Source organism: Poecilia latipinna, unplaced genomic scaffold (assembly GCF_001443285.1).
Source record: "Poecilia latipinna isolate Pla-1442-1.1 unplaced genomic scaffold, P_latipinna-1.0 Scaffold477, whole genome shotgun sequence".
NCBI lineage: Eukaryota > Metazoa > Chordata > Actinopteri > Cyprinodontiformes > Poeciliidae > Poecilia > Poecilia latipinna.
In genome coordinates this window covers 120,125-142,769 of record NW_015113093.1, presented here as the reverse complement: position 1 = coordinate 142,769, position 22,645 = coordinate 120,125, and the positions used below count along the sequence as shown (strand labels likewise).

Here is a 22,645-nt window from a genome sequence, read left to right as displayed (position 1 = left end):
TTTTAAAAAAATGGAAAAAAAAAAAAAATACCTTTACCAATTTATTTTTAAAAAAAAAAAAAAAAAAAAAAAACAAGTATAGAGAGCTACAAAAGAGTTTATTCAGATCTATTGTCAGTCTTGTTTTATATAAAACAAAGCTGTGATACTTCATGTGTAATGAAACATTCTTGCTTACCTTTCCAGTCACCATCTCAATCAGGACGCAGCCCAGACTCCAGATATCTGCTGCTCGCCCATGACCTTCCCCCTTTGCTCTTGTGATAACTTCAGGTGCCATGTATGCTAGAAAATTTGAACACACAAAAGTGACGACATAAACCAAAACTGCATTAACGCAATGATGTTGGATAATTTGGTACAAATGGCAGCTTACCATTACTATTAAATGGATACATGCAGCACAGTGTTATAGTCTAGAGGCAACATTTAATTTTGATATTTTGGCTTGGCTTCCAGATAATGTTTTATCTTTTAAACTTCAATTGCTCTTGTATGATACTTTACCGATATTGCTATTGTTTTTTTAGAAGTGGTGGATCCAGTGCAGTGATATGTTCTATGGTCATCTGCAACTGCCTTCTCTATTTTATAAAAACCATCACAATAATCCAACCTACTGAGGAGAAATGCATACATCAGTTCTTCTGTGTCCTGTTTTGGCAGGAACCCTGTCATTCTGACAAAGCTTTTAAGAGGGCAGTAGTCATAGACTCAAGATGGATGTTAACATTTATCGTCATGATGACACCAAGGTTTCTTGCAAACTCTGTGGTTTTAAGCATCACCGAGTCTAGATGGTTACCCTTGCATTGTTCAAAAAACAATGACTGCATTAGACTGGGGGAAATTCTGACCTGTCCAGATATTATAAATGACAATTGCAATTGACACAAAATAAGTAACAAATAGTTCATAATTATATGCCCTCAGCATATATAGATTTGGAAAAAATAAAATAAAATTAAGAGACATATCTCCAAAATTCCAAGCAAAACTTTAGTATTTCCAAAATGAGAAATTGTCAAAATAACAAAGAAGATGCAGTACTTTCAGACCTAAAATAATGCAAAGAAAGTAAGTTCATATTAATTTTGAAACAACAATAGTAATGTTTTAACTCAGGAAGAGTTCAGAAATCAATATTTGGTGGAATAACAATCAGGTTTACAATGGAGTTCAATGCAGAAGTCTCAATTATTTCCAGAGCTGCATATGCTAAAAAAAAATGCTGGAGGGAGGAGTCTAGGATGGAGCCTTGAGGAATCTCAGTTGTGACATTTGTTTGCTGAGATTTACAACTTCTAAAAAGCTATTGTTGGTCTGCCAAATAATATCTGGACCAATTCAACATGTGTGCAAACTCTGAGGTGAGACATCATTTCTTACCGGCTGTTCCCAGTGTGCTGTTCACCTCCCCTGGCATAGTGTGAGTGTTGTTCCTTAACTTGACTGAGCAGCCGAAGTCGCCCAGCTTAATCAAGCCCGACGATGTGAGGAAGATATTTGCTCCTGTCACACAAAAAAAAAAAAAAAAAACTGATTAAGATGGTGACTGGTGAGAAATGTTTCCACTTTTTCTTTGAAACATATCACATGCAGAATAAGTATTTAATCTGCATGTGATCTGACGCTGACCTTTGATATCACGGTGAACAATGCCGTGCTCGTGGAGAACATTTATGGCTGTAGTGATCTGTTTACTGTAAAGCCTGATCACGTGTTCCTGAAGCCCCAGTCTGGAAACTTCCTCCAGAGTTCCTTCATCGCAGTACTCCATGAAGATGTACATCTCCTCCTACAGGAAAAGCAAACACGAGTTCACACCAACACGCTTCAGTCTGAAACACACACACACACGCACTGCCTTGAGCATGTGGAAGGTTTCTTACTCGATGGAGCTCCACTCCAAAGTACCGCACAAGGTTTGGATGTTTGATGCCTTCAAATATTTTCAGCTCATCAGCAGTCTCTTTGATGGTTTTGTGATCATTTGGCTGGAACCGTATCTATATTAAAAAATAAATAAATAAAATAAAACCCTATCTGCAGTTCTGTTTCTGTGTTCTTTAACATACTGAAGATCACCTGTGCTACATACCTCCTTCATAGCCATTAGCTCTCCAGTGTCCACGTTGATGCAGGTATACACCTTTCCATACTGACCTTCACCTGAGGTTCCATACAAAATAGTGAAATTATTGTCTGCAGATGTACTATAATCATCACCAAAACAGCAGTCAAACACAGCCGTACCTATCTTGTTGCCTCTCTGCCACTTGAAAGTCACCTTCCTGAGCCCAACATGCATGCCGTCAGACTTTGGCGTGTGACACACTTGACCAATTATGTTCCGCTGCTTCATCACGGCATAGCGCTTCTCTTCGAATTTTCGAATGGAGCGACGGACGGCATCCATTGGGCTCTGTCGGGCTGTGGCGTCTGCCACCACAAAAGGAGAGTCGGCAAAGTGGCCGTTATGTATGAGCTAACGAATCAAACTGCTCTGAACGAAGAGAGCTCACCTTTGGATTGGCTGATGAGGGTGCGGAGCTCCCAGCTTCTGCGTGCGGAGCTGTTTGGATCAGCCTTTGGATATGAAGGTTCTGAAACAATCGAAACATTTATTTTTATTTTAAGTTACATAAGCAAGTTTAGGCGAGCAGGTGAATATCTGTCCTGCAGGTCAGTGTGAGCTCCCACCTTCCTTATCCTCAGTGGGACTCGAGTGGCGGCTCAGTGATTTGAAATTTAATTCTGCTGCAACCGTTGAAAGACGATCATTCTCATGGAAACTGGATACCCTGAGAACAATGAAGGAAAAGTTAGCAACTCTTCTCTCCAAACGCACACTACTGCCCAGAACGGCACATTTCAGTGAAAGGGTTTCTCACGAAAAAAAAAGACCTTATAAGTAGTTATAATGTAATGCACTAGGGGGCTTCTTGGAATTCAATAACTGTGGAAATGTGCACCTTATGAAAACCTGCAAAACCCATTCATCCTTCAATATAGGCTGGTTAATCTGACAAAAACAGTATTTGATCCTTTGTCATAATTTCTCATGCATAATGTCAGGAAACCATGTAATTGTGAAACAATTACTAGAAATTCCAATTACCTCGTCGATTATGATTAACTCCACGTTTTACATATTAAGCAGAATTTCTACAAGCGTCGTCAGTTTTCATTTTTAGATGAATGAAAAACAGAAAAACAAAACCCACAAGCAGCTGAGCATGCATTGGAGACAGTCACAAGGTTAGACTGCGGGAACAAAAGTCTGTAGTTATCATCCCACTCACCAATAAGCCATAACCAAATTTAAGCAGAAGTCACTATAAAGCAGAATATTATCTCACTTACTGCAGTAAGATATTATTCATTTTCATTCCACACACAACAAATCAGTCTTCATATGACCAGTGGTCAGGATTTGTCTAATCAATTTTTTAGGGGATTTGCAAAATCTTTGGATAAACTGTAATGGCTGAAAAAGGTGAAAAAATATTATATCCTTATATTGTATGAAATTCTTAGAGAACACCATGAAGTTCCATGCATGTGTGTCTTTCAGCACATAAATATAAAACCGAACCATGCCATAGTCGTAAAAACTAATTCATGCAGAAACATCTGTGGTTCATCTGGGCTGCAAGAGAGAGAGACAAAGACTTTCAGCAGATAAGACGGGTGAACACATTACAGTGTTCACAGTCTTTTGGGAATCTTAGGTAGGCTACATTTCCTAAGGGGGACACACAGAATCATTTTCTGGTAATGCTTACTATGAAAATTGCTAATTTATACCGGATGCTAAAGTCAATTTAAAAACATGTTTTGTTTCTCGATATTAATGAAACCCGTTTAGCAAGAATGCCTTGCGGAGAAGCAGCATCTAGTCGTCTTTGCTGCTAGAATAAATTAATTAATGACCGCTTGTGGCAAGAGGGAGAAAAAGAAAAAAAATGATTTCCGTTTTTGTTTTTTTGTTTTTTTTTTGGTAACTTGAGGTCAAGACTGTATGAATATCAGATATTGGTCACAAAACCTGTGTGACGTAGTAGCCTTTTTCATCACTAAAACAACAAAAAAAGTGCCATGGATCCATCCTTAGAACCAAAATCAAAACATGAGACATGAGACAGATCCTCCATCAGTGTGGAGAACCTGTACAACGTTTCGGTTTGACACTGCAACGCTCACGGTGTTAATCAGGGGGGGCGGGGGGGGCAAGGCAAGGCTACCTGACGTCACTGGGGCTGCTGCTGGGTTTCATGGGGCTGTGCTCCCCTGAGCCCTGAGGGATGGGCCGAGGGCCGTTGGGAACCAGCTGGTTCCGCAGATCGCAGGGAAGGCTTCGAGAGCTGTGTGGCGAAAAACACAAACTGAGGAGCGCTGCCTTGGGAGGGCTAGGCAGTTTTGTTTGAGGATCTTTGCTGATGTACGTGTGTGTGTGTGTGTGTGTGTGTGTGTGACTGGTTGTGGAACAGACTCACTCACTCGCTCACACTTTAAATGTATGGGAAAAATGAAAGAAAAAGCAGATAGTGTCTAGAAAATGCAAAGAGCTGCTCAGCCATAAGATCTTAAGAAGCAGAGCCATGCACACCAAACCAAGTTATAACAACCTAAACTGTGGTGACCTACTTGAAACTTTCAGCGCTGGGGATAAACAAGTTAGGGTTTGGTGGGTCGCTGTGGCAGCGGACTGGAGCAGGAACCTTTACAGGCCGAGGACTATTCCTGGGTGCTGGGGGGAGAGGCGGGGGGGAAGAAATCACATTAAAAATCACATCTCATACAAAAAAGAAAATCTTGAATTCTTTATAGATTAACAATGTTTATAAGCTAGAATTAGCCTTCCTTTCGTTTTATTCAAGGATGAGTGTGGTAGTGTTTTCAACATTAAGTTGTTCCTACATTATGTCTGAAGCCCTTCTGTGACTCTTCACATGTAGTTTAATCAAAATTTAACAGGTTTGATCAATGACATCAGTGGGACTTAACTTACAGATGCAGCCAAAGATTTACCAAAAATAAAAATAAAAAAACAGTGGGATGTGACAAAAACCAGCAGGGGCCAAAAATAAATAAATCTTAGAAAAACATGCTACAATGTCAATTTTTTATGGGTCCAGAGTTATTCAGACTGCTTTCTTCTTCTAAACTTAGCTAACACTAGCAGAATACAGATGCACCTTTGTAGCAAACAGCGTAAATGCTACATATGCATTCTAATAGCTGCCTGGAAGTAAAAAAAGTAAAATGACAAAACATTTCATTTTAAATAGCTAAAATACGTTTACTCAGCCGTGCATCATAGAGCAGAGCAGGTTACTGAATGTTAAGACAAAGTTTAAGCTTAAGGACCTAAATATCTTTTGAAAATCATTTTTTTATATATACAGAAATATTAATACTAAAGGTAATCTTCATCTCATTTGTTTAAAAACAGCTATACTATTGCAATTCTTGGCTCCCATTACTATTCAGTCGGTTATTTTACTTTGTAATAGAAAGGACATAAAAAAGTGACCTCAGAAAGACAAATGGCATGTCAACATCTACTGCAGTGTGTCGACAGAAAAATGTGAGATCACCCAAAATTCATAAAACAAATGCCTGCACAATTCCGACTGTAACCGCGTCTGTCAATGAGATGCTGAGCCGAGCAGACGGTCAGCTAAAAATAACAGAAAAGGTTGGAAAACTCTCTCACAATAAAGTAGCTTAGAGGGCAAAAAGCACACCGTCATTTTTTATTTATTTATTTATTTTTTATATATAGTTTAGTTACAATTACTGCAACTAAAACAAACTTTGGTTATTTATCTTCCCATGACAATAAACTTGCAGTATAAAAGAAACTAAAAATCTATCTTAAACCAACATCTCATATGACAAGGGAGCGTCTTACCAAAGTACAGGCCAGTAACAGGGCTGTGAGGCTTTCCAATCACATGTCCAATACATTCATTCATCAAAGCTTGCAAGCTCTGCAGAAAGAGCTTTGAATTAATGCAACTGTCCAATTCTAAGCACAACTTGAGCACAAATAGAAGATAAAACAAAAAGGCAAAGAAGAGAATCGGGTAATCTCACCAGGAAGTCATCTTCTGGTAAAGCCGATATGAAACCAGGTTCAATCGCCTGAAGAAAGTCAAAACCCTGAGTCGCCCACCTGTGGAAGAAAGAGCATGTTTGGAGATTTGCAATAACACATTTTTGGGTTTTTGTTTGATCTGTAGGTGAACAATTGCTCTATTAATTATGTCACAAATATATAAGATGACAGATGTGGACAAGACGAGAAGGACAAGAAGAGAAAGATGTATTATCTCGCTCTGTAAGAGTGATTTTCTAGATGCAGAGAAAGTGCTTTGATTCCCATGAACATTTGAATCCTGCTCATAATTACTTAAAGTTCGACATATCTGGGTCACTATCATAGAGCCTCACCTGGGCTTGGTGCCTCTCCCACTCTCACATTTGGTCAGGACATAGTTCATCCATTTGCGTGCAAAAGCTATGTACCGCTCCCCAATCCTCTGTCGGAACTCTCCTGACATAAGACGGACCACCTCCTTGTGGTACTGTTTTTAAAAAATGTAAATGAATAAAGCAAAGAGTTGGACGTTTAGGCTTCTTCTAAAGCATGTCAGAGTGGTCTTTGTTCTCACCTCAAAGGCAAAATTGTAGCCCTGTATCATTGCTTCCCTGTAGTACTGATGCAGAGTGGCTGACTCGGATTCCTCCACCTCGGCCTCAATCTCTGTGGTGAACATGTACTCTACTCGGTCGATGGCTGTGCTTATTTTGATGCATAGCTGCAGGGCTTTGTTCTGTAAGGAGGGTTTAAGATAAATGGAATAGAAATTTGGGGTAAATCAAAACAGCTACAGTAAAGAAAGAGATGTGAAAGTAGGTAGACATTGATGGACGGCCGTCTCTGCCACTACACGGAGGATATGCAATACCTTGAGATCTTCCAGAGCGCTGGCAATGAGAGGCTGGCTGGACGTTTGCTCCCGGCTAAGGGTCAGCACATCCTCCATGGACTGCTGGAAAGCCTTCCGCTGGGTCACCAGGTGAGCCGACTGCATCACAATCAAGAGCAAGTTCTCAACCTGAAAACAGGAGGAAAACCATGTGAACGCCACACGCGCAAAAACCCACACAGATATCTAGTCAGAATTTCTTCAATACCTTCATAGCTCTTAGAGTGTCAACGGCCTCCATTTGTGGGACCAGTTTGAGGAGCTTGCCGTCCCACTGCGCCCACTCGGGATCTGTAGCGGAGTCCCCCGCTCCGTGTTTGCTCATGAGCAGGTAGGCATCATCCTCGGCCATCTCGTCGGGCTCTTTGGAACAGTCCTTGCCAGCGGCAGCGTTGAGGAGCTGCAGGATGAGAGGCCGCTGATCCTTCAAGCCGCAAGGCACGAAAACCTGGAGCTCTTCCAAGCCTGGAATCTGAATCTGAGATGGAAACAAAGAGGTAAGCGTTGAGGACGAAGGGAACAAAATGATATGTGGAAAAATGAGCAAAAAAGAGCAAGCCCACCTTGACATAGTTTTTCTTTTTAAGTGCCTCGAGAAGACAAGGCACCCCACTGGTGATGCTAAAGTCTGCAGCAACTTCCAAATCCTGTACAGTAACGGAGCAAAAAAAAAAAAAAAGTGTTCCAAGTTCTTTAGTCAAATACAGAACATAAGCAAGCACATACAAACTAAAAAGCTAGATTTACGTAAAAGATTTTATTTCTGGTGATTCTCACCTTCCGGAGCATTTTGGCAAAACCCAGGGCCTTGGACGCCCGTTCCCTGGCCTCGTGGAACAACTCTTTTAAAGAACGGCTGGTTTCAATAACTGAACGCCTGACAAAAAAAAAAAAAAAAAAGCAAAGGGAGAAAAGTAAACTAAAGAAAATGTCATTTTTCAAAAATACTTTTAAATATGAATGTGATCCCCCCTCAACCTGATCTCATCTGAGGCCGTGCTGTCATCTGCACTTTCCCAGAATTCATTGCCACTTTTCTGCAAACCAGCATCAAGAAACTCTCCAGTGGATTCCAGCAGCATCCCAGCAATGTTGCTGCAAAGACAATAATAGACCTTTTATATGGGGGGATGGGCTCCTCCAAACAACTCTTTGATGTCAATTATGTTTTCCAATATACTTGTATTCCTACCCTCCCAACTTTTCCCACACAGTTTTTTTTTTTACTGCCACAAACGAGGTATTTTATTTTCCAATAAAATGCATAATCGAAAAAAGGGAGAAAAATTAGACCTTTTTCTCTCATTTTATTTTTAGGCACTCTAGTATCTAAAAATATTTTTGCTGCATTTGCAGTAGGTGTTTCCCTACATCTGTGCGGAAGATGTTGGGGAAGACGTTCAGGGTGAAGCATTACACTGTGTTGGTGTTTCAGATAAAATCCTAATAAAATACGGTAAAGATTGCATTTGGAAACCGTCAAAAACACGGAAAAAGTTGACGCACAAATGGAACTGCTGTGACTCAAACAAGAAGTTGTTTTTAATTTAAAAGGTTTATACTTATTTTAAAGACTCAAATATTGTGATTTTGTTTGATTTCAGTGCCATTTTCTAAAGATATAGTTAATATTAGTATTCTTCATCAATATGGAGCACACAAAAGACAACTACAAACTGAGATGAAAAAAGTGCTGACAATCTTATAGTGAAATGGAAGAAGCATTCTCTTTAATGACCAGCAGGGGGTGTCGATAAAAAAGGTAGTGATTATCTCAGAAAATGATCTTAATTAAATTATTTCTAATTTCAAACACATTTAATTGCTATTTTGACAATATGCTTAGTGAATACGTGCTACTACTTCTCTGTTGACTTGATGGCATCAAACAAAACTTTTTTTTTAATTTATTCATTTGTATCCTATTCTGCTGCTTCTGATTTCATTTGAAGAAACCAGTAGACAGAAAACGTCTCGAATGAAAACCCTCGTGAAGGACAGCAAAGTCGGTTCTCATTACTGTCGCTGCTTGAATAAAACATCGCCGAGCTTAGCAGAGCAACTGGATGTACTCTTGTTTCCAACAGTAGGCAAGTGGAACGTGTGTAATACAGCTTCGAATGTTGACGCATATTCCGGTGCCGTAGAATGACTGATTACGCTGAAATCTGAACACGTTTAACCTGAACTCACCAGAAAAGTTCCCCGGACTGCGCCTCGCCTCCTCGGATGTAAGGAGTGATGACCTTTGTGAATTGCCATTCCTCCTCTAACAGATTCTTTAAGCTGTGAGAGGCCTGAGGCAGCTGCTGCAGCATCCTGATCCAACTGCGCATATATTCAAAATAAACCTGCAGAAGACGGCACACAGCCACACGGTTCATACTTACGCACAACTACCGTCAGAGTTTTCAATATGTTTAACAGGAATTGCACATTTAAGGTAAATCCTCCACTAAACCTTACAACAAGGGAAGGAAAAATTTGAATACATACGACCAACATCTTGTGCAGATCTTCTTCAAAGTCGTCTATATTGGCATTCGTTTGCAGGCCTTGACCATCGTTTACAACGCCGCGCAGCATAAACTGATAATACTGCTTCATCAGAAGGCCTCCTTTCAGAACCTCCTTGCACTCGCGCACCAGCTGCTTGATGCTGAGCAGTGAGGGGTCTCCGGCGGGCCTCTGTTCCAGTCGCAGTTTAAGGCATTCATGAATGACATTGAGGAGGACTCTGCAGAGAACGAGGAACGCCGGTCGGAAGGATGGGAGATCCATGTCCCGCAGGTCCTCCCAGGACACCTGGTCAGCTCCAAGCTCCGGATCAGTCTGACTGGAGCAGGACATGTGGCGAGAAAGCTCCGGCAGGTAATCGCTGTACAGCATGGGGTCTGGGAGGTCTGCAAACTGCATGCGGAAGGCACACAGGGGAGAAAAAAAAAAAAAAAAAAAAAGTTATTAAACCCCTCAACTCCACAAAATGTTGGTACAATATGGCTCTTCCGTCTGATAAACGTCATTCAGAACTGCGTTCTTGCGGTTAAACATTCAAAGGAAACAAAGAACATGTGTGTCCTGCTGTCTCACATCTTAACCTTCAGCTTTCAGATAAGGTGATACTTCGCTCTAATTAAGATCATAACTCGTGTTTTGTTCCCCTTTCCTCCATTTGTGCTAATCTCATTAAAGCACCGTGTGCTGTAAACCTTGAGTTGAGATCACTGTTACTTTACTCATTGGTGGGAACTTCTCTAATTTATGTTTCACTAAACTACTAACATGATAATATAAAATAGCCCCGAGGCCGCTTTTATTCCTCGATAACTTCAGACTGCAAACGCAATTTCTAAAAGATTTGTGGAAAACACTGATAAACAAAATAGATTATCTATATTTCTCTCTGCAGTTGAACATGTACGTTACTTTGCTCATCCACTTATTTGCTGAGAAAACTGCATGTAGCTGAAGAGGCTAATTCAGAATGTATCATTTCCAAAAGTGAACACAAAAGGTTCATTTGCTTTCCAAGAAGTGCAGTTTGTGAAAATGTTTTATTTTTAAACCGAGATAATTAATCTGGCACAATGTTATGGATATTGTTTAGAGCCGTGAAAGATATTGAATTGCAATCCGATATCACAACTGCAAAGAACAGCTTAAATGTGATATTTAGACAGCTATAAAATTTCAGACAAAATGCATGAAAAAATGTAGCCACACATTAATTTTTACTGTCCTGTATGACAGAGGCGCACTGATCGATTGGTCAGGTGATCAATGGGCCTCAACGTCCTTAATTTTGGGTGTTCGGCCGATGCATACCTATGAAACTGACCTTATTTAAATCATGACAAATTAATCTATATAAGTTAGTATTGTTTTATGGGAATTGCTCAGTGTTTTTCAAAAGAATAAGATTAAAACATCATAGATGTATGTGACCTTAACACCTTACAGGGTCAGTTTAAATTAAAAAAAACAAAAACAAAGCAAAACAAAAAAAAAAAAAGACATTGGTGATCAGCCAGAAAAACCGCAATGGGTGCAACCTTAAATATCTTTGTAACCAAGATTAAAAAGCTCAATGGAATGGTAGAAAAGTGGATTAATTGTAGTCAAAATCCCCAATGCAATATTTAACAATATTGTAAAGTCATTCTAAAATTGTGCAGCCTCAATAGCAAATTTGATGTTTGATGCTGAAATGATTATGCAAGTTTACTAACTTACAAACTAAATAATCAGTCTTACCCTAACCCTAACCCTACTCAATGAGTTTTGTTTAAATGTACAAAGATCAAGCAAAACACCCAACATTGATTTACATCTAAATGAATGAATTTTGTATTTTATCCTCTTGAAAGTCAGACTAGCTCACAAAATCAAGAAATTAACTTGTTCTAAATACTTCTGATCTTAGCTTGGTAAACTTTTAAAGCAGACCAGTCCCGACAATTAATTTCTCCACCACTAGGGACAAGATCAAAAGGCTGACGAAGTAGAGGATAACAGATCTGCCCAAGTTAGAGCATTTTGTTTGGTTAAAAGAAAAATGAAATAACCGTCTGTCACCTAGTTTAACAGTGGCATCATGTGGCCGGCAACTCCAAAGCACCTGTCTTTAGGACCATCTACTAATGAAAATATTTTTTTACTGGCTTGGAATGCATTTAAGAAAAATGCAGGCAATTGTCTTTTCACTCACAGAAAAATATGTAGTAATTTGGAAAGCAAGACAAATGCTAATCAGCCACATGCTGGTAGCCAGACTTTGATGAAATGCTGCTGTCCTGAGCAACAGATAAAGTAAAAAGAAGTGTTTCATAGATATATATATTAAAAAAAATGCATCTTTTAATCCTTTCTCACCACTTGGTCTTCTTGGGCACACAGAGATTTAGTGCAGCGTTTTCTTTTTTTGTTTTGTTTTTCTTATATTTTATTACTCATGTTTATTTTGAATTGTACAGGTTATACAGTTGGCAATGAAAGTGGAAAATGTAGACAGAAAATTAATGGGTTGGAGGTAGAAATGTAAATGGCTATACAACAGTTCTGTGAAGCGAAAGACGTTTGACGGCCTTACCTCCAGTGCAGGAGTGTGTCGAAGCAGCGCCGCTCTCGCCCTCTGGAGAGAGCGGTCCATCAGTTTGTGTAGCCGAAGTATCAGTTTACGCAGTCCCATCTGTTTCAGAGCCTTATCCACAAATGGCCTGTAAATAGCTGTGGGGCAAAACACATCACCTCCAGCAGCCGCTTCTGCACTTCCAGAAATGGCGGCCGGGAGGAACTCCTCCTCTGACAAGAGGCGGGAAAATTTAGGCGTCAAGATGGGAGACAGTTCTTCATCTGCAAGATTTCCAACTTCCGCGTCAGGCTCTCCATCCTCAACGTCGCTTTCAGGAGTAAAAGTGGCCGTAGAGTCATTCTCCTCGTCTTCCTCTTCATTTCCACGGGAGCAGCGAGGTGACGGTATCTCGAAGACGGGCCACCCGATACGCGACAGGTCGTGGAGGCCCAACACCGTGGCCATGACTCGCAGCTTCTGGTTGAGGTCCTGGGTGATGTTGAGCCAGAGACAGAGCGCCTGCACTCTGCCTTGGAAATCTCGAGCTGCGTATTTTTCGTAGTCCTTCTGAAGAGCCTGCAACGAGGGGTACAAGGCTTCAACGGACTCCAAGAGTTCCATAACCTTCTTGACCTGCTCAAAGGCCAGCCGCTGGCGTTGAAGGTGCTCCCTGCAGTCGGCACCGGAGCCCAGAGGCTCAGCGGCGTTCATTGCGGATGAGGGACAGGCACTGAAGCCCCAGGTGTCTACTCCACAGTGGTTGGTCTCTGCTACAGCAAATGATTTCTCCTCAGTCAGACAGAGTTCCTGGATTGTTTGCGACTCCAAACACTGAGCTCCTTTCAGGCTGTCATAGTTGACCTTAAAGTGCAGGACTTTGTTGATGATTTCTGGGATAGCTTTGCGTTCAGTGAAGAGAAAAAGATCCTGGTCACTGGTGGAACGCCTTTCATGCCACGCCTGCAGCTCCAACCAAATGACCTCGTTGTTGTGCCCCATGAAGGCCATGTTCTCCAAGCCCCTTTGCTCCTTCTCCTTCCTCTTAGAGGACATAGATGTGAGCTTGAGCAGCAGGCGCAGAGTTTCAAAGAACTTGAGGCGGTCAGCAGGACAGTCCGTCCTGGATGTTTGCCGGTGGGTCCGTATATGAGGCATAGTAACGGGCAGCTTACAACTGCTGCAGCCCAGGCTCAAGTAATGTTTCCGTGGATCCATGCTGAAATTGCCCGACTTTCCGAGTGGATCTGGCATGAAAGAATCTTCAAATGTCTTCTTGTGGTCTCTCTCTATAGAGCGAAGTGTGGCCCTATGCTTTCTGGCCTGCCTAAAGCTGACCTCCTCAGTAGTCTCGACTGGCTTGGAACCCTCAGTCTGGACAGATGGGCCAAGATCTGCTGGATTTCAAAGCAAAAACCAAAGTCAGGACAGTGGAGGAATTTTCTACAATCTTTGACCACATCAGCTTAGAAACTTACCTTTGTTTGGAGATCGCCCAGCACCTCTGGACTGGCCACTCCTTTGTTTGCCATACATGCGTTTCATCTGACGTTGGGTATAAGGAGGAGATGTGCCATAAAGGCTTTCGTCTTCCTCGCTATGAAAGTCAGAGGAGTCATCAACCTCAGAGTTCTGTTGGGACGCATCTTCCGTCGGCTTGGCCTGCCTGTGAGGACGTCACAAAAGAGGGAAATACAAATTATCTGGGCATTAGTTGGAGTTTTACATTTACAGAATCCAAAATAAATTGGAGGCAATGCTAAAGTAAGCGTTCAGCAGTCAAATCGAAAGCAAAGCTTTAGGGATCAAAAAGAGCAAACCGTCTTGAGTAGGTTGCACCGTGCACAGTAAGCCTCCTCTAAATCAAGGCAGACATGTTGGCTCAATAATAACTACACTGGATCTCTGCCAGCAACCAAAAGTAAGTAGAGTCTGGAAACTTTCTAAATGTATAGCAGTTATCTTAGACTGAAGACGTTCAGATAGGATAATAACCTATGGTGAAATTGGCAGCTCAAGTAGCTGAATATCATCATCATCATCATCATCATCAACTCTGCCTGCTGTGTCAGCAAGTTTTCCAAGGCCATTCAGTGAATTCTGGGAACAACATTGTTTTAAAAATGTATAAACTTGAAGTGGTGAATTGTGATGAATTTTAACCATCTCAATCACAAATATTGAGATGGATGTGATTCTACTCGACATAAAATATACAGTCTGCTGGCTGCAGAAAGAAGTCAAGGAATATTGCCTATTCGGCTTCCTTTTGGGAACCAAGAACAAACGGCACGCTTTCCCAGATTACAATGTCAAGAGCTTTGTCCCTCAATGTTTTTCTTAAGCGTTTTTAATAGGATTAGAAAGAAAGGCCGGAGAGCTTGACCATTCCCCCCTCCCACAAAGAAATCCAAGAAACAGATGAAGAGTTGAATGAAAATGGGTTACATCTATGCCAATCCCCATGACTCCCGTCATTAATCATCTAACCGAGAAGCATTCCCCAACACGTGCCTGTTAACATCTGTGTAGTGGAAACATAAAGGGGAAAGGCTGGACCCCTTCCCCTGGGGAGAGAGGTGGTTAAAGGGAGGCGAGGGGGGTAATCCGGATATCAGTCGCTGAAGCTTTTTGAGGAGGCGAAGAGAGAACATCCAGATTCTATTGCCCATCTGCCCCAAAACAGAATATGTCAGACAAACACACAATGAGTCTGCAAGCAGCTGTAGACTGACATGCAGGGTAGACGGACACCTGCTGCCAAATCTCAATGTGCAAGACTAGATGTACCAGCTACCTTAGAGGCAATCAAGAGATTAAATGCAGATGGAAAAGTTTGAAGATTTTAAAAGTAGTACTAGTAGTCAAGAGATAAATCCTGCCAGGGTAGTAATTTTAGAGGTTTTGTCCTTTTTTGTTGAAAATGTTTGTATTTGTGCAAACATGGAATACATTCTGGACCCAGGACTGAGAGCTGTCCAGTCACAGCCTATAAAGCGGAAAAGAAATCACAATATCATAGCAATGTTTCTTTTCTTACAATAAAATCTAATTTTTCTCATGATTTACCTACTTCCAAGCCCCAAGTTGTTATGCCAAACTAAACATATTTTTAAATTTTGAATAAGAAATGCCAATGAACAGGAACAAAACGCAAGCAATTTCTGCCATGTGAATATAATTTATTTTATAATTGTTTTTTCTTAGTTATTAAATGATGTAATATATAGATACAAATAGTGCAACAGACATAAAATTCAACCATTTCCAGATCAAATAAGTAACCATCATGTCATAAATAATCTTAAATACAAATCATGGATCACTATCCATATACTAGTGTGTGGATAGCGCATACATACATACCCAAATAATTTCTTGTCACCCATATATAATAATCAAGTTTATATTTGCTGCAACTGCCTTCTCCAAAATCTGAGATGTTGCATATGCCTTTATGCCACCTGCCCTTTTTCCTGTGGACAAAAAAGTGCCCTTCTGAAATCTGTCTTTTTTTAATACATAGTGTATTGTGTATAGTCCAAGACAGCAGTGTCTTGATTTGAAATAGGAACACGTATGATGTTCAAGCTGCCTGTGGAAAAAAAAAAAAAAAATCTCACTCTGGTTTCATGTGCAGCACAAGGTGTCCATGTTTTCAACTTGAACATCTGCCCCCCAAAATGTCTGTCCCATAAGGAAAGACACAAGTGGGCCAAGTAATCCACTGTGTGTCAGAGCAAATCCCACTTAAAGCAGGAAAATCACCCTAGACAAAAAAAAAACCTGGATAGAACCGTCGCCTGTAATACTGCAACTATGTATTTTACAAACCTGTTGAGCAAGTAAACATTTGCTGTGTCTGTCACAGTGATGTCACAATAATAATTAGGCAATGTAAACAGTGAATAGATATGCAACACCGCTCGGAGTCTGAAGATAAAAATAGCCCGTGCATAAGAGAGAGAATTAAACCGAGTTTTAAAAAGAGATGCTTGTCGCAGAAGAGCATGACTAAATCACTCAGGAATGAAATAAGAACTAGTGACGCCATCACGGCTGGTTGTTTGTTAGGTTACCATGGGACATTTCAAGCACACAGTGTGCAGCTTCATCAAAAGGATGAGAAAAAATTTTTCAGATATTTTTAAAGAGAAATATTTCTCTAAACCCACGCACAAACTGCACAGAGAAAGTTCCAGGGCCTTTGTGTCCTGCAGTTCACCACAGCCACACTATGGTCCTCAAGCTGCTCCCTGCTGGCTGCCACTAGTGAATTATCACTGCAGATGGTGTCTGGCTGCTCTCAATGGCTCATCTGATGCCTCATTGGGAGCCCAATAAAGGCCAGAGGAATGCTCGTGCCCCCGAGCAGAAGTACTAAGTGAATAATAAACAGCACAAAATCGAAAGTCTTTTCTGAATAGCGACAGAAGCGCTATACCGAAGGCTGCCAGAGTCAGGGGGGGCTGACCTTTGACACCAACCATCCACCCTATTGTACAGGCAGGGTGACTCTATTGTGTTGATGTGACACGTGGCCCGTGAGGCCCACAGCTGAATGCCACACAGCTGGTTAGTGAGCACACTTGCTTACAATGACCAAACTAAAGGGGATTTTTTTTTTTTTTTTCCAGGGAGAAGAGGAGGAAAAGGTGGCTGGAGTTTTGTAAGAGCACACTTTTCTCTTAATTAGGTCAAGCAGGCACAGCTGAAGCTCTGCAGGCTGAGCACATACTTTGATTACCCCCCACTGCAAAAAAAAAAAAAAAGCATGGGTCCACTAGCTACTGCTTTCAGCCCCGGTTAACTGCTGGTGTTGTGCCAAAAAATAATAAGGAAGAAAAAGTGTGTGCACTCCTAATCTCTTCCATATGGAGGTGTACCCTCATGCATTCTGCAGCATGAATCACTGACCCCGTTTGTACATAGTGTGATTAGAGGGCAGAGAGAAGCACGGATCAGTCCTCGGATCAGAGTTTGTCAGGATTCACAAACAATGAGCACAACGTACTTGACCACACCCATTCGCTGGAACAGAGCGACACTGCCAGGATTGGACCTCCCAGCTTCTCCAGCATGCAACTGCGCAAAATATGCTGTTTGCATGCAACAGAGCAGAGATTTTTCTGCACCATATCATGTCTAATGCATAGATAAATTACAGAGCGACTAAAGTAGAAAATAAACTGTTGTAATGCCGCAGTGGAGGCCAGGACTAATAACTCCACGTCCCATGGCATAAATAAGGAGACTTTTTGCAAACTGTGGTCAACAGAATGAGTCATTGATTTCTGTCCATCTTCTGCAACTTGTATCAGACAATGCAGCCATCTCTCCTTCACCCTTTAAACTCATGAGACTGCGCCATCATGAGTAGCATGTACGGCTTTCACTTTCAAAAAAAAAAAATAAAAAAAAAAAATCAAGACAAATCCAAGATGCTTCTATGATTTGCATCTTTGTATCAGCTGACCAAGTTTTTAAACACAGGGATACTATTGTCACAAAGGAAATGACAGATTACAGAGACAGAAGGTGAGAGAATGAGGTTTTTTTTTCTCTCTAAAAAAGCAGGTGTGGGCAAAGATAAGATGCAGCTAGGAAGCATTAGAGGAGAATCCATCTGCATTCTGCAGCCTGCACCAACAGCAAATGTAGACTTTAATGAGTTCTACCCAAAGACGGGGGCTATGGGGCTCCAGGCAGCAATCTGCAGCACACAGTGCACCACATCCTGAAATCTCTGGAATGCCTGCGAGCCACAATGTCTTCAGACTTACTGAGAATGAGGCGTTATTGACAAAGGACCTCTGTACTTGCAGAGATAGAGATAGCCTTCAATTGCAAAGTGAGCACATAACTCATCTTTCCTCAACATAGCTGCGAGTTTGAGCCGAGCTGCCACGCTCGACAAGTGGCGCAAAATAAAATTGAGTTTCGCGTGAGCGCACGCAGGGGAACCATTTCAGCCTTCAAATGCAGTTTATTTGCGGAACATTGCGCAAAAGAGTACAAGTGTTGGTTGATTGCAAAGACTGCGTGTCTTCACTTTCCAACAGAAGCGGAAGATAAACATGCACCAATCGATTGTCCACAGGTTCTGAATCTGCCAATTTTCTTCTAATCGTCAGGCCAAATGCTAAAAACAGATTTATTATTATTATTATTACTATTATTATTCGTGGTCATTAAAAGCATCAAAACTAAAAATTTCAGTCAAACTAACTGAAATCATGCCCTTTTATTAGAGATGCATTGATTAGCTTTCTCTGTGTAGATGCCAATCTTCTGGCCATATTCTCATTTGGTATTCTAAAGATTACAACATTGTTCCCAGTTATGAATTGAAGAAAACATATTGAATGTTTGTCTATGGAGTTTATGACCAAAAATAGTGGGAGCTCTTTTTAGTAGTCATTTGAGCATTTAATAAACATGACAAAATATCTATAATTGTTAGGTATAGGATGACCCAACCACTAATCTGAATAAATAAAGGGAAAATAGTCGTTTTCAATCTCCGGTTGGTGGATTGGTGGCTCTCTACTGTTTGTTTCAATTTCAAAGTAATTTGAAAAGAGACAATGGAGAGTTGCAATTGCAGGAAAGCAATGTTAGCTCCCACAGGTTTACTTTGACTACAGAGCCTTGCAAATAAACTATTTTAAACGTGAAATGGCATCTTCCTTCCTACCCACTGATATGTGCATCTATTATCAGTGTTGTTGTGCTGTTAAGACTTTTATGAAAAAAACATGTTTAAGGATATATCCTTCTGTGCATTAATGGAAATGCATTTTGTTTTTCATTTATTTTAGCTTAAATAAAACATGTTCCCGCTATCAAAGCACATAGCAAAAAGAAAGAAAAAAAAATCAGCATGTCATATCTCAAAAACTGAAGTTGGAGTCAAAAATCGTGATCTCTAATGGGAACGGGGTATCAAATGGTGCACAGACTAAACCTGATTTTGGAATAAAAGCAAATGCACTGAAAGTGGGTCACAATTATAGCTATTATTTTTCATGCAATTGTACTGGACAGCAAAAACATCAACATGGCCAGCATTGCACAATCACTGAAGCTGTTTGTGTATTCACTTCGACTAAGTGGCCGCAGGAGGCAATAACAACTGGCCTGTGCTCAATCATTAGTGAAATAGACCGCTAAAAATGCTCTGTTTATTTACTCAAAACTGAGATTGTGGCAAATGACAAGACTTGTTTCTGCATGACAAATATCCTCAAAGTTGCTTTCTGTGCAAACAAACGACTGCTTGTAAGGAGAAGGGAGGAGAGGGGAAGACATAACAGCGGATTCCTTAGTATCTGTCGGGGAAAACACGCAGCAGCATTTCCTTAAAGAGACTTGCATTAATGGCAAACGTTTAAAAACAACTGAATTCGTTCACCGGCGAGCATGCAGAAATGTTGATCGGAATCATGCGGGGTGATAAAAAAAATAACAAAAAACATTTGTATTTGCAAATGTCAATAACAATTGCATAAACTGTGCGAATAAATGTGACGCAGTCCAAAAGGTATATATGCACAAACCGTGCAGGAAAGATGCGAAAAGTCAGGATTCACAACAACAGTGGGAGCAACATGCTAGCTGAAGTCAGCAAAGTTTGTGGGTCGCGATTATGATGAATTACAAAGTCTGGGAAGCTAGAGTAACACCTAAAGCGCCTCAAAATTCACATTATGAACACATTTTAACCAAATCTTACAACCCGAGTTCTGTCTATGTGTGCAGATCAACTCGCGGGTGAACAATAAACTGTCAGGCTACATGAAGATGTTAGCTAGCTGCTCCCTGACATGTCGCTTCACAATCCCCCCCGGTGTTACCTTTACCGCTCGCAGAGCATCCCCCCCTCTTCGCTGTGGACACCAATAATCCGCAGAGGTCCGGGTATCCGCATAAATGTAGCAAGCTCCCACCCACCTAAAAAAAGTTTACAACTCCTCTGTTGCAAATGCAATAACTTGCACACTATTTGACAGGAAGTCGATTTCTGATGGTGTACTCGAGCGCTCCCATAGAGCTTAAACGCGGCTCCCTATTTGGCAAAGCGAGCTACTGCTGGTGAAGAGTCTGTTCAACAAATCCAACATACCTGCTCGGTTTGTTGCGATCCGGAGGCTCCATAGCAAACAAGTGGCTTCTTGCTCCTACCCGTGCATGGGCCACACCATCTCTGATTGGTATCTTACACACTTTGCACCGATCGATCTTTGCACTGGAGGTGGATTTTAGTCTCTTTAAATCACTTTCTATCCGCCGGCACGATAGACTCTCGCTTGTGCGTATGCTGTCGCCATCTTTCCAACGTTCATTGAGGAGGAGCGCCACAGCCTTTCACGACTACGGCAACCCGGATAGGTCATTTCTGCTGTCACATCAACTGGGAAGGGGAACTTGTTATTATCGTCAGAGTAGTCACTATGAATCAGTTGGTGACTACTCTGATCACCGTTTGACCAGTAAAGATGAGTAGTCATACTTGGGATGATTTGTTGAGTATTTCCTGATTTCTCTATATGAACTGGAGCTGAGATTTTTTTGTGAATTGGCGGTACACGAATAAACGAAATTGAAATGCTTTTGAACTTTTCACATTTTGAAACATAACAAAAACAAATTAATGCATAATTCGAAGGAAAATTATACATTACACGTTTTCAAAAAAATAAAAATCAGACTGTGATGCGGATGCCTCGATATCCTTACAAAATCCAGTAAAGTGTTTACTGTAATTTTAATCTCAGTATCAACGAATATGTTCCGTGCAGGACTCAGATGTTTGTTAGAGAACTTTTCTGAGCAACAAGCATCATGAAGAACAATTGGAGAGCCCCATTTCTCACCCCACTATGGAGAGAAATGGCTCTCCATAGTCAGGGGAGGTAATGTTCTTTCAAAACTATAATTAACTGTTCACTTAATTAATCAGGCCCTTATAAAAAGTGGGAGAATTGTTGAAAGAAAACCAGAAAAGATTCCCTCTGCAGTTTACTGCAAGACATGTAGGGGGCACAATAAAACAAAAGTAAGTTGTTCTGATCAGAGGGGACAAATATTGAAACCTTTGGCCTAAATGCAAAATGCTAGTTGCCTAAAAACAAACATGCTGAATATATAATCCTCATTACAAACCTTGTTGTGTCAACATCATGCTGTGGAGACACTTTTTTTTTTGGTTCTGGACAAATGGTTGATGACAAAATGATGATGCTAAATGCAGGTCTGTTGGTTTCCAATGAGAAATCGGACAGAATCCAGAAACTGTGGTGCTCTGTCTTTTTCTTTGTTTTTGTTTTTTTCTTTATGCAGTTCTTCAAACGTTTCATTCCGGTTCACAGCAATACATGCATGCAAACAACAGGAGAGAGAGTCACCTTCTGATCATAACCACCTGGCTTTTAAAGCATTGGCTCCTACCAGGACTAATTAAGGGGTGGAGACAACATTTATATTTCCATATAGAAAGACACATTTGTACTAGACTATATTCCTAGAAAAACATTTACACAATTACAATGAACTCTAACAACTTCAAAACTAAAACAAAAACAATCTGGGCCCAAACCAAATCCAAAAACATCTCCCTTCCCTCCCAAACGATGGATTTTCCCAGTGAGGCTGGTTGAAAACACCAGGTCCTTGTCAGCACTGTTCATGGGCGCGCTTTCATGGCAACACACGACCAGGTGACCTCAAAGAAAAGAGAGCATGATTAAAACAAAATATTACATAAGGCAAGTTACTGCCTCCAAACAAAAGCAATACATTTACCAGATAAATTAGAATATAGGAAGTGCAAAAGACAGCAACTGTTAGGGAGGGGGTAAATCCCTCACAAGGTCAATCCTGGAAGACAACTTGTTGGAGAGCACAAAAGACTTGAGACGGAAACATATAGGTTCAACTTCCAACAGAACTGCTACCATAAATGTACAGCTAAGACCTACAATAGAGTCTTTAGGTCAAAAGTGAAATTCAAACCTTGCTTAATTACTCAGAATGTCTTACAATTTAACCTTTCAGATTATTACATTTTAGTGACCCACATCTCATGTGTTGAATTGTGTTCAACTTTGCTTAGAAAAGGAATCTGGCCAAAGTTAATTTCCTCACTTTGAGGAAATGTTTTGGGGGGAAAAAAATTACAGTATCAAGGACAAGTTATAAACCATATCAGTTAAGACACTGAACACATTGAGCAAAAAATATATATATTTATATATATGTATATTTATTTATTTAAACCCTATTAAGAAATAGAAGCAGTCAGACAAAACTCTAATCTGTTGTTCTGTTGCAGTCTAATCTGTTGTTCTTGTAGCACTGCACACATTCTTCTGGAGAATGATTGGACACACTAATGCAAATATGAAGCTTCATAATATGACATGTGTGAGTTATTAATGAAGAGCAATAAGAACTAAAGTCACCCATTTTGGTATAGAAAAAAAGCTATTTAATGTAGTTTTAATGCAGCCTGCCAGATACAGGTGGAATGTTCAAAAACACAAATGTTGCATTTTTATGGTTTCTGAGGTTATCT

The 22,645-nt window shown here is 40.6% G+C and overlaps 1 protein-coding gene across 5 annotated transcripts in view; it reads right to left on the bottom strand.

Annotated features, from left to right (window-relative positions):
* map3k4 (mitogen-activated protein kinase kinase kinase 4) overlaps positions 1-21,460 on the bottom strand; it is a 26,928-nt gene extending 5,468 nt beyond the window's left edge. The window contains exons 1-24 of one of the 5 annotated variants that reach the window (XM_015039607.1): positions 21,235-21,460; positions 13,548-13,735; positions 12,091-13,466; positions 9,498-9,911; positions 9,195-9,352; positions 7,980-8,096; positions 7,779-7,878; positions 7,565-7,648; positions 7,210-7,479; positions 6,981-7,130; positions 6,684-6,845; positions 6,463-6,596; positions 6,106-6,184; positions 5,921-5,999; positions 4,651-4,753; positions 4,248-4,367; positions 2,704-2,804; positions 2,526-2,606; positions 2,257-2,442; positions 2,102-2,172; positions 1,893-2,009; positions 1,639-1,798; positions 1,390-1,512; positions 179-285 (exon numbers count right to left, since the gene is read on the bottom strand). In XM_015039607.1, the coding sequence (XP_014895093.1) occupies positions 179-285; positions 1,390-1,512; positions 1,639-1,798; positions 1,893-2,009; positions 2,102-2,172; positions 2,257-2,442; positions 2,526-2,606; positions 2,704-2,804; positions 4,248-4,367; positions 4,651-4,753; positions 5,921-5,999; positions 6,106-6,184; positions 6,463-6,596; positions 6,684-6,845; positions 6,981-7,130; positions 7,210-7,479; positions 7,565-7,648; positions 7,779-7,878; positions 7,980-8,096; positions 9,195-9,352; positions 9,498-9,911; positions 12,091-13,466; positions 13,548-13,735; positions 21,235-21,428 (4,674 nt within the window). In that variant the 5' untranslated portion in view covers positions 21,429-21,460. Of the gene's footprint in view, positions 1-178; positions 286-1,389; positions 1,513-1,638; positions 1,799-1,892; positions 2,010-2,101; positions 2,173-2,256; positions 2,443-2,525; positions 2,607-2,703; positions 2,805-4,247; positions 4,368-4,650; positions 4,754-5,920; positions 6,000-6,105; positions 6,185-6,462; positions 6,597-6,683; positions 6,846-6,980; positions 7,131-7,209; positions 7,480-7,564; positions 7,649-7,778; positions 7,879-7,979; positions 8,097-9,194; positions 9,353-9,497; positions 9,912-12,090; positions 13,467-13,547; positions 13,736-19,925; positions 20,026-20,194; positions 20,591-21,234 lie in introns of those variants that run through there. The other 4 variants (XM_015039608.1, XM_015039610.1, XM_015039611.1 and 1 more) reach the window with 4 other exon arrangements.
* Between the last annotated feature and the right edge of the window lie 1,185 nt (positions 21,461-22,645).